Raw genomic sequence first — 12,525 nt, forward strand, 5'->3', positions numbered from 1 at the left:
TATGTTCTATATCTGGTCCTCTCGAAGCTTTGGTCTAATCACTAATTATTGAGTCAAGCCTAGCCTGCTTGTGGGGAGAATAAATTGTCACTTACCTTGCAAGACCATCTGCTTTTCTCTTCACATTTTAATGTTTATGACTGCCCACAGCTAATTATTATCATAGTCTTACAAAAACCCAAGAGAAAAAATGTTTTTCCAACCAAAAGACACAAGAGGTACTGCAGATGCAGCAAATCTAAAGAATACACACAATGCGCTGCCTGAGCTGTTAAGTTCCTCCAGCACATTGTATGTATTTCCCAACCAAAAGATTTAGTCTAATATCTTACATATAGGAACTCATAAGATTAGCAACTCTGCCTTTTTAGTTTCACAGTCAGCTTCAACTTAGTACGACTTCTTCCTTTAATACACATATACTAACAAGTAAAGGGAAAGCTGACATCTTCACAACAAACTTTCCTGCCTAAACAGTGGCTGTTTACACAGGAGAGCATGAACTTTTGAAATGTCAAAGTAGTGGAAATGCTTAGCCTCAACTTAGATGCAGGTGCAACACAAGTCTTGGACTAGCACTTCATCTTCCACTACGGTGAGTGTGTGTAGCAGGCTGTCCTCATCTTAGAATCTTTCAACTACCCCAATCTCACAATTTTAAACTTTATACATATAATTTCAAATAATGACTCAGCTGTACAGTTATAATGAGTTGTATTCATGCAATGATCTTAATATTTTTTTTCCAACCAAAGTTACGTCTCTGAATAAAATCGGATTATAAGTGCAATTGTTTCAGGACAATACAACTTTTTCCCCACAGCACAATTCTTAAAGCTTCAATATATACAGAAGCAAAGAATTAGAAAGATTATACTTAAATCCAATTCATATCAGATGTTGAAGCTGCACAATTCAAATTCAACGCTACCACTTAAGACAGTCAGTTAACAGACCTAACAAACACTCATTCAAAATTAGATCTGTGAGGATTAAGTGAAATGAACTGTCCAAAACCAATGCGGATGTCTTTTAATGAGAGCAGGATCCCCAACAACCATGCCACCACAATGTCATTTGCAGTCCACAATTGGTACAGGTGCCAGCCCAGCAGAGATAGACTTGGAAGTGAAGCAAATAAGAAATTGCAGGAAAGATGCAAAAGCAGAACATTTAAGATATAGGCCAAACCAACTATATGTGTGTTAAAACCCTGTTAACTTTCTTAATACACTCAAATATTGACAGGCTGATGTTACGCTTAGTTAAATCAATTTCAGTTAGGTTTTAGAATTTAATATTTTAGATAGTATTTTGTTGTTAGAAAGAGAAAATTATAATAAATTTAAACTGCCAATCTAGTTGATACTGTATAGCATTCATTAGAATCTCCAGTGTATAGTAATTAAGTAGGTCAGTATCATCTGTTGAGGAGCAGACGCACCACAAGCTCTTCTTCTCAATCAGAAAAGGTTGTTACTTTGCTTACCACTTGGTCTGGCCTCTAACTTTAGCAGAGTGATTAGCTGCAAAGCAAGAGTGGATGGTTGAAGATTAATAAGCAGCAGATCTGTGCGGTAGGCATGCAAGGTGTTTGCAGCAGTGGTACCTTCGTTGGCTCTGCAGTTCGAGCTGCTGTCGGTTCTGGAACTGTTAGCCTCTGAGGACTGACAGAACGAATGACTCGAGAAGGTTCTGGACTAGGTTTGCTGTAGGGATCAACCTGGGGTTCAGGGCTGCTGTGGGGAGGAGAGGCGACCTCCTCAAGTCTCACATTGTTAAGATCTACTGTGGTATTGACTGCAGAGGGCATGGTCACCACAGGAACAGATTCAAGTTGCTGGGATGAATTGAGTACTGCAGGAAGAATATCTGCTGTCTGTGAAACGTCCAAGATAAAATGAGATTGTTAATTCATGTTATCTGCAGAGTGCATCCTTAGGGGGGAAAAATAATTGCAGCATCGTTCTTAAGTAATTCACACAATGCAATCAGATTTATCAAACAACCTTAAAACTAAAATAGAAATTAATCCGCAACTGAAATTTTAAAAAACATATTCATATCACCTGATAACATCTTTGTAACTGCAGCTTCTCATTGTTAACCAACGCTGGAAAGAATTACATTCCAACCAAAGATGAGGAAACTATTAAAAATACATAGCAGAAAAATGAAATGAAATGCCTCCTCTGGTGTAATTGAGGTCAGAAGTAGACACTTTGTAGGAAATTGAAGCTTTGGGCAAGTCTAGTAAGCTTAAGGTTTAGCACGCAGGTGCACATGCGCACTGACAGCATATCGGCATGCATGCTTATACAAACAGATACTGAAGTTCTTCAAGTTGTATCAATTGCTGCATTGACTTGTGCACACTGTTCCTGTCTTCACTATTAGGGCCACAAATGTCAGGTTTGGATCCTACGTTTAAGTGGAAAACAGACAATGCAGCAGCATGTATGGATGTGCATGCATAACATCATCAGTTCCCTGAAAATCAGATTGTTAACACAATTGCAACGACTGGAGGGAAGCTCATGAATCAGCTACACACATCTCTGCACCTACCATGCACAAACTGGGAAGCCAGTCTCAATTCAAAAACAGTATATTAAAGGCTGATGGAAAGTTTTATATTTTATACTGATGGTAGTGCAAAAGATCAATCTGAGGCCTGTCAGAACGTTCGTTGGCATTGACAGAGCTGTGCATTACTGAGTGAGTACAGTCACTGTTACTAAACAAGTTCAAATCCCACTGTAGCAGCCTGGGAACTCAGATTCAGGTAATTTATGTGGCAAAAAAATGGAATTAAAATTTAGTATCAGTTATTGTAACTATAAAATGCTCAAACTGTAGATATACTCCAGTTCATTAATGTCTTTCAGAGAAGGGAATCTGCCGTTAGTCTGCACTGCCTTTGATTTCAGATTCACTGAAATGATCAACATATGGCAGGCCAGGAATCACATGGAGTATTGTGTTGCTCCATAAGCACTAATGGGTTTTTTGCCATCAGATTTTTTAAAATCAGTTTGCATTTACCCATTTAAAATCTCAATAACTAGGTCTGTTATGAAACAGTGAAACCAATCAGTGCTCAGTTTACTGATACAAACTTGATTACCTTTACTAAGCTGTACCCCGAACTCTTACACTCTGTGCCCTGCCTTAGAACACCCTCTTCACACATGCTGAAATTCTCAGACCCCTGGGTCTCTATTCATCTGCTCTAACATTTACTCGAGGTGTCCTATCTATTATGACTTCCCTCAACGTATCATCATGTGGGGATTAAATACCATTTGCCAATGGCCTGTCATTTTCCATCTCATCTACGTTTTTCCTCACTATCGACAAAGCCACTAATTTTCATTCACCCAGAGTCATGGAACAACTCAGGACAGAAACTGGCCCTTCAGCCCATCAAGTCCGTGCCAAACTATTAATCCATCTAGCCCCATTGATCTGCACCCAGACCACCGTCCGCCATATCCCTCCTATCCAAATTCCTTTAAATGTTGAAATCAACGTGAATCCACTGCTTCTGCTGGTAGCTCATTCCACACTCTCACTACACTGAGGAAAGGTCCCCCTCATGTTCCCCTTAAATATATCACATTTCATGCTAACCCCCAGTTCCAGGGGTTATGCATGACCTCTAGTTCCAGCTCAGACAACAACAGTGGAAAAAGCCTGCTCTCATTTACCCTATCTACACCCTTCAATTTTGCACATCTCTGTCAAATCTTCCCACACTTTTCTATAATCCAGGGGATAAAGCCCGAACCTATTCAACCTTTTTCTATAACTCAGGTCTTCAAGTGCTGGCAAAATCCTTTTAATGTTTTTCTGCACTCTTTCAATCTTATTGACATCATTCCTGTAGGTAGGTGACCAGGATGCACACAATATTCCAAATTAGGCCTCACCAATGTATTATATAACTTCAACATAACATCCCATTTCCTGTATGCAATACTTTGCTTTATGAAGGCGAACATGCCAAAAGCTTTCTTCATAACCCTATCTACCTGTGACACCATGTTGAAGGAATTATGTACGTTTAATCCCAGATCTCACTGTTCTACAGCAATCCTTGGTGCTCCACTGCTCACCATGCAAGTCCTGGTATGTCCTCCCAGACATCTGTCTGCATTAAATTTCATCTACCATTCTTCAACCCATTTTCCAGCTGGATCACACTAACACCACACTAAAAGCTTTGATACTCTTCCTCACTGTCCGCTACACCCTCAGTCTTGGTGTGATCTTCAAATCTGCTGATCCAGTTTAAAACATTATCATCCAGATTGGTGATACAGATAACAAACAACAACAGACTCAGCACTGATCCCTACGGCATCCCACTAAACAGCAGCCACAGATCCTTCCGTCTCCGCCGCATCTGCTCTCAGGATGAGGCTTTTCGTTCCGCAACGAAGGAGATGTCCTCCTTTTTTAAAGAAAGGGGCTTCCGTTCCTCCACCATCAACTCTGCTCTCAAACGCATCTCTCCCATTTCATGCACATCTGCTCTCACTCCATCCTCCCGCCACTCCACTAGGAATAGGGTTCCCCTGGTCCTCACCTACCACCCCACCAGCCTCCGGGTCCAACATATTATTCTCCGTAACTTCCGCCACCTCCAACGGGATTCCACCACTAAGCACGTCTTTCCCTCCCCCAACCTCTGTTTTCCACAGGGATTGCTCCCTATGCGACTCCCTTGTCCATTCGTCCCTCCCATCCCTTCCCACCGATCTCCTTCCTGGCACTTATCCTTGTAAGCGGAACAAGTGCTACACATGCCCTTACACTTCCTCCCTTACCACCTTTCAGGGTCCCAGACAGTCCTTGCAGGTGAGGCGACACTTCACCTGTGAGTCAGCTGGGGTGATATATTGTGTCCGGTGCTCCCGATGCGGCCTTCTATATATTAGCGAGACCCGACGCAGGTTGGGAGACCGTTTCACTGAACACCTACGCTCTGTCCACCAGAGAAAGCAGGATCTCCCAGTGGCCACACATTTTAATTCCACGTCCCACTCCCATTCTGATATGTCTATCCACGGCCTCCTCGACTGTCAAGATGAAGCCACAATTAGGTTGGAGGAACAACACCTTACATTCCGTCTGGGTAGCCTCCAACCTGATGGCGTGAACATTGACTTCTCTAACTTCTGTTAATGCCCCACCTCCCCTTTGTACCCCATCCCTTTATTTATTTATAATTCCCCCCCCTTTTCTCTCTCTTTTTTCTCCCTCTGTCCCTCTCACTATAGATAGATAGACATACTTTATTGATCCCGAGGGAAATTGGGTTTCGTTACAGTTGCACCAACCAAGAATAGAGTATAAATATAGCAATATAAAACCATAAATAATTAAATAATATGTAAATTATGCCAATGGAAATAAGTCCAGGACCAGCCTACTGGCTCAGGGTGTCTGACCCTCCAAGGGAGGAGTTGTAAAGTTTGATAGCCACAGGCAGGAATGACTTCCTATGACGCTCTGTGTTGCATCTCGGTGGAATGAGTCTCTGGCTAAATGTACTCCTGTGCCCACCCAGTACATTATGTAGTGGATGGGAGACATTGTCCAAGATGGCATGCAACTTGGACAGCATCCTCTTTTCAGACACCACCGTCAGAGAGTCCAGTTCCATCCCCACAACATCACTGGCTTTGCGAATGAGTTTGTTGATTCTGTTGGTGTCTGCTACCCTCAGCCTGCTATAACTCCTTGCCTGCTCTCAATCTTCCTCTGAGCTCCCCTCCCCCTTTCTTTCTCCCTAGGCTTCCCGTCCCATGATCCTCTTCCTTCTCCAGCCTTGTATCCTTTTTTGCCAATCAACTTTCCAGCTCTTAGCTCCATCCCTCCCCCTCCTGTCTTCTCCTATCATTTCGGATCTTCCCCTCCCCCTCCCACTTTCAAATCTCTTACTATCTCTTCTTTCAGTTAGTCCTGATGAAGGGTCTCAGCCCAAAATGTCGACTGTACTTCTTCCTATAGATGCTGCCTGGCCTGCTGCGTTCCACCAGCACTTTGTGTGTGTTGTTTGAATTTCCAGCATCTGCAGATTTCCTTGTATTTACTACCACTCCCTGATTTCTCCCACAAAGCCAACGTCTATTCCAATTGACTGAAACCTTTTGGCCAACCTCTTATGCAGGACCTTGTTAAAGGCTTTGCTAAGGTCCATATAGACAATATTCACTGCCTTGCCTTCATAAACTTTTCTGGAAAATTCCTCAAAAATCTCTTCACAATCAGTTTCTAATATTTATCACAAGAAGCAAATCTCTGTACCTTTTCTCTAATCCAACAATCATCAACCAGCTTGAACATACATACCAGACACCCAGCTAAATGCAAGCTCAGTTTGCAACCATATACTTCAGCATTCTTAGTCCAAATACTCCTTCCTTTTTCTCTGACCGAGGTAATGATGCCCTCGCTTGGCTTGGTGTCCAATTTGGCCACCTGGGGTTTATTTTCTAGAATCAAGCTGCTGCTTAAATTAGGTTTTAGAATTCTTAGGAACAGTTTCAGACTTCTCAAGACTGGTTTCAAACTCTGTTCCTTAACTGGGGTAATTAGATATTTCAGTTTAATACCATAAAATGCAAATCCTGCTGCTCTGGTCTCAGGCTGAACTCACCGGTTGGTTGGATGGAGGTTTATAGACAGAAGGATCTACATTCTGCACTTGTCCTGGAAAAGATGAGAATGCTTGTGGCATGGATTCCGGATGCATCATAGATGAGTCTTCCCTGACTGGCTCCGAGGATCTAGTTATGGCAGATTCTGTGGGCCCAATATCATCATTGAGGGTCTCATCCAGTTCTTGGTCTGTGTAGGCACCACCTTCTGTGTCTGTATCATCATAATCTGAAGTGTGCCTACTGTCTGTGCTATACATGGAGTACTCACTGCCTGGGGCCGAAAGGTATGACAAACGATCATCGTGCAAGTCGAGGTCATCTTCTGCTGTACCATCAGCCTATAAGAAATCAGCCAAATCTGAGCACACATCATGCAATTACTCAAACTTCATTCATCGGTTAAATAAAACATTTCAGGATTTATGAATCTGATACATAAATAAACTAAGCAAATTAGCAAATTAGTTAATTAGTTCAGCAAATTAGTTGCTAACCTTTAACCCCTTCATTACAACACTTCTAGATCATAAACTGTATTAGGATAAGGAAAAAGAGAAGTACACTGTTCAAGTGGCTAACTAAATTCCTTAAATGGCTGATTTATGTTCAAACCAGCATTTTGACTGGAATAGCTTCACTTTTATTGCCCAACTGGCATAAACATTAAAGGGATTTTTGCAGCTACTTCTACTTTGAATATTTTGGAATCCCAGATTCATACATTTCATTCAGTGAAACAGAAAAGATCCCTCTCATTTCTATACATGTTTCTCAAAGAACAATGGATGACAATTATGTTTTGCAAGCAACATTCAAAGTGAATTTCCCTACATTAAGGCAGTTCACATTACCCGAACTGTCCTGTCAATTGTTAACAAAGCAACTCCACAGGGTTCCATAGAAAACACAACACAGTGCACTATTTTGACTGAAATTAAACTTTCATACCTTTCCTTCTGATACCCAAACCAATTGGTTTTGTTGCTGCTGGACAGATTCTTTCAATGCTCCATACCAGCCATCATTCATTGAATTTAAATTGATGTTAGCTGGAAAAGAAGTCAGAAAACATAATTGGTTTCTTTTTTCTCTAACAGCCCTTTGTGCTCAAAGTTACATTGCACAGACACTTCCTACACAATGAAGCCAGAGCTTGGATGGCGTGGCATTAGGATGTACAATGAACTTTCTCCTGCTGTAACGTGCACTCACTATGCCCTTCAGATCCTTCCAAATGACCAAATTCTGAAAAACAAAAAGACACAGCAACGCAATGCACAATTTCACCCTCAGCACTTTGAAAAGTTGAAAAACAGACCACTGATATTTTATTTAAAAAGAAGTTCAAACTATACACTCTGAGATCCTCCCTCACACAGAATCCTACAAAATCACTGTAAAACACAAATACAAGCCCAATTATGAAGGGGATCAAATGACCTTGGCTAAAATGAAAGAAAAGGCAGCGACCTGCTTCATTTGACATACAAGGAGTGACAATGCACCAAAGCACAAGCCTCTGTTCTCTGATTATCAACACAAGAAATCCTGCTAATGTTGGAAATCCAATACACAAAATGCTGGAGCCTGTAAGTCAGGTAGCAGCTATGGAAATGAAAAAATAGTCAATGTTTTGGGCCAAGACCCTTCATCAGAGGTCCTAATGAAGGTTCTTGCCCGAAAATGTTGACTATTTTTATCTTCTCCATAAATGCTGCCCAACCTACTGAGCTGGCCGAGAATTTTGTGTGCGTTGTAATTAGTTACATTTATTTCAAGGATCTGGACCCTGTCTGTTTGTCCCCTCACCCCATTTCTCATCATCAGGGACCCCATCAATCAGGACATGCTCTCGTCTCTCTGCTGCCTTCAGGAAGGAAGTACAGCAGCCTCAGGACTCACACCACGATGTTCAGGAACAATTATTACCCCTCAACCATCAGGCTCTTGAACCAGAGAATAACTTCACTCACTCCATCACTGAACTGTTCCCACAACCTATGGACTCACTTTCAAGGACTCTCCATTTCATGTTCTGATATTTCTTGCTTATTGTTTAGTATTATTATTACTTCTCTTTTTTCTTCCTTTTGTATTTGCACCAGTTTGTTGTCTTTTGCAGACTGTTGTCTGCTCTACTGGTGCCGTATTTCATAGATTCTATTACAGTTATTGGGTTTATTGAGTATGCCTGCAAGAAAATGAATCTCAGGGTTGTATATGGTGACATGTATGTATTTTGAAAATAGATTTATTTTGAACTTTTGAACTTTAAAAGCATGTGTTCCTCTCTACCTGCCTACTGAGCAAATCCAACTCTACCTCATCACCTCTTCTCTTGAAGACTTTCCAATGTCACAACAATCAACCACATTCCACTTAGATGGGTAGAAATTACATTCAGTTATCCAAGAAAGGCTGTTACGTTTTGCCCACATACATCAACTTATTCCTGGCAGTTTCCTGATGCACATATAATGGTCGTATTCTATTTAACCACAAGTTTCATAAAGTACTTCATTACCTTCACTCATCTCTCACTTCATTAACAAGTGTTGTAGAGAAACCCCTATCCACATCTCCCGATACCTCCAGGTAGCTTCCCATTCTGCACTCTCTGTGAACCAGAGCTGACCCAAATTTCTGCTGTTGAAATTCTAACTTATCTTTATGCTTTGTGAGCAAGAACCTCTCAACTTGCAAACCACTCATGTCAGGTCTTTGACAGTACTAACCACCTAAAGGTATCCTTAGTGTAATTTGCACTAAACACATGCTCAGTTTTACAGAAGAGTCATTCCAGTCAGCATCGGTAATGTGATACTCACACGTGAACAGATGATGATTGTTCTTACGCAGTTTCATGGCACGCTCAAACAACTTCCGAGCACTTTTTCGAGATTCAGGGTAGAGTCTTTGTCGCATTGTTTTAACTCCTTGCTTGGAATCGGGGTTTAGAAAAATTACAATTGGGTACCACTGTGCATAATTCAACCGATCCACTGCATTTGGAGTAATGTCTAGCACGGCATGCTTATCCTAAAATGGCAGAAAGGCAGCTGTAAATATGTAATCAACTTTTACACATTGCTCTAACAGTACTGACAGAAAGAATCTTACCCTATCAATAACTTGCTTGATTGTGTGTAATCGAATAATCCCAGAACTGCGTTGATCAGTGCCAGCATCTCTCGGCTCACTCTCTAAGATAGAAGAAAACATTTAAGGAGGTAGCCATTTAAAACAAAGATTGAATTTTGTCTCAATTGCCAAGGAGTTCCAATGATGCACACTCCCAATTCGGAATAAAATCGGAGAAAAAATGGACTGTCCAATAAGTAATTCACTATTTCTTTGCTCTTTGAATATTGTTTGGTCAATGAAATGAGCATCATCAAAAAATAACTAAGTTCAAAATTTATCAGTGCAAGGACAAATTCTGCAGGGGGACTGGTTGGTCATGGCTCCTCTATTACCCACATCCACCCACCCCAGCCAGGTCACTGCTCCCCCAGATTGCAACCCTACCTGAGCCACCTCACACGAACCAATCACAACCTACCTCTGGTTGTTCACAGCTGTCTCCATCATGCCTACCCCTGCACTTCCCAGCCAGAGTTCATTCAGTCCCCTATACAGTGGTGCTAAAATGTTTGGGAATCCTATCGAACTTTCTCTATTTCTGCAAAAATATGACCGACAATGTGATCAGATCTTCATGCAAATTCTAAAATTAGATAAAGAGAACCCAATTTTTAAAAAGATAGCACAAAAACATTATACTTGTTCATTATTTATTGAGAAAAGTGATCCAATATTATATGTATTTGTTGGAAAAAGTATGTGAACCTCTGGGGTAATGCCTTCTAGAAAAGTTGTTGGGAGTTAAGTGTTCCAATCAATGAGATGAGATTGGAGGTGTGAGCTGCAGAGGTGCCCTGCCCTATAAAAAAAGACACATCAAGTCAGGTTACTAACAAAGCCTGCTCTTCTCAAGAAAGATCTGTTTATGTGCACCATGCCGTGATCAAAATAACTTACAGAGGACCTTAGAAGTAAGAGTTGCAGAGATGCATGAAGCTGGAAAAGGCTATAAAAGCATTTCTGAAGACCTGAGTGTTCACCAGTCCACAGCAAAAGAAACTGTCTACAAGGGGAGAAAATTTAGTATTGTTGCTGCTCTCCCTCGGAGTGGGCATCCTGCGAAGTTCACAGCAAGATCACAACACGCAATGCTGAAAGAGTTGAAAAAGAACCCAAAGGTAACAGACAGCAAAAGATCTGCAGAAATCTCTAGAATTTGCTAACGTCTCCATTCATGTGTCCACTGTAAGAAAAATACTGAACAAGAATGGTGTTCGTGGAAGGACACTGCTCTCCAAAAAAAAAAAAATTGCTGCAAGTCTCAAGTTTGTGAAAGACTATTTGGATGTTGTACAACACTTCTGGAACAATGCTCTGAGGACAGATGAGACAAAAGTTGAACTTTTTGGCAGAAATGCACATTGCTATGTTTGGAGGAAAAAGGGGACTGCACACCAACACCAAAATGTTATCCTAACTGTGAAGCATGGTTTGGAGCTGCCTGGCTGCCTTGTGGCCTGGACAGCTTGCAATCGTTGAGGGAACAATGAATTCTGAAATTGTATCAGGACATTTTACAGGAGAATATCAGGGTAGCAGTCTGTCACCTGAAGCTTAATAGAAGTTGGATAATGCAACAAGACAATGATCTGAAAGACAAGAACAATTCAACAACAGAATGGCTTAAAAAACAAGAAAATTTGTGTCTTGGAATGACCATGTCAAAGAGCTGACCTAATCCTATAGAAATGCTGTGTAAGGACCTGAAGCCAGAAGTTCATTCAAGGAAGATCACCAACATCCCAGAGTTGAAGCAATGTTGTAAGGAGGAATGGTCTAAAATTCCTCCGGGCCAATGTGCTGGACTGATCAACAGTTACCAAAAATGTTTGGTTGAAGTTATTGCTGTACAAGGGTGTCACACCAGTTACCAAAAGCAAAGGTTCACATACTTTTTCCAACAAATGCTTGTAATTTGGATCATTTTGCTCAATAAATAAATAAATGAACAAGTATAATGGGTTCTCTTTATCTAGTTTTAGGACTTAGATGAAGATCTGATCACATTTTAGGTCATACAGAAAATTCACAACTTTTCTTGCACCACTATACCTGTGCCTTGTCCACACATCTTCATTGACCCTGAGACAGCTTTAAGATGAAATCATTTCTACTCCACATTCTATATTCCTTATACTTTAAGAACTGCTTCTTCCCCTCTGCCATCAGATTTCTGAATGGTCCATCAAAAGTACCTTGCTATTCCACTTTTGCATGATTTATCTTTTATACTGTAACTTACAGCAATTTTATGTCTTGCACTGTAATGCCGCCACAAAACACATTTCATGACATGTCAGTGATAATAAATGTGATTCTAATCCTAACCTCAATGTAGCTTTCCCATCCATCCACCCTCTTCCTAGGCACTGCTCTACACAAATGATTCCCAAAACAACCCTATTTCAAACTCGTAATACAAATTGAGGGCTGATTTTGGTATAAAAAGTGCACATAAGGAACACAAAGATAAAACACCAAGAATTTCCAGGCTAAGATTCAAAGTGTTCTAAGGGTCTTTGGTTTGAAATGTTAACTCCATAGATACTACCTGACCTGTTGAGTGCTTCCAGCATGTTCTCGTTTTATAAGCATTTCTGAGCTCAGAGCAACACACACAAAATGCTGGAGGAACTCAGCAGGCCAGGCAGCATTTTGTGTGTGTTGCTCGGATTTCCAGCATCTGCAGATTTTCTCGTTTACGATTTAG

The 12,525-nt window shown here is 41.0% G+C and overlaps 1 protein-coding gene across 5 annotated transcripts in view; it reads right to left on the reverse strand.

Annotated features, from left to right (window-relative positions):
* The window catches only part of tjp1a (tight junction protein 1a), a 203,865-nt gene that overhangs the window by 33,329 nt on the left and 158,011 nt on the right, over positions 1–12,525 (reverse strand). For 4 of the 5 annotated variants that reach the window (XM_072282091.1, XM_072282092.1, XM_072282096.1 and 1 more), the window contains exons 16-20: positions 9,792–9,874; positions 9,500–9,710; positions 7,620–7,720; positions 6,668–7,009; positions 1,610–1,879 (exon numbers count right to left, since the gene is read on the reverse strand). In XM_072282091.1, the coding sequence (XP_072138192.1) occupies positions 1,610–1,879; positions 6,668–7,009; positions 7,620–7,720; positions 9,500–9,710; positions 9,792–9,874 (1,007 nt within the window). The remainder of the gene's footprint in view (positions 1–1,609; positions 1,880–6,667; positions 7,010–7,619; positions 7,721–9,499; positions 9,711–9,791; positions 9,875–12,525) is intronic. The other variant, XM_072282094.1, reaches the window with a different exon arrangement.

The sequence above is a fragment of the Mobula birostris genome, chromosome 18 (assembly GCF_030028105.1).
Source record: "Mobula birostris isolate sMobBir1 chromosome 18, sMobBir1.hap1, whole genome shotgun sequence".
NCBI lineage: Eukaryota > Metazoa > Chordata > Chondrichthyes > Myliobatiformes > Myliobatidae > Mobula > Mobula birostris.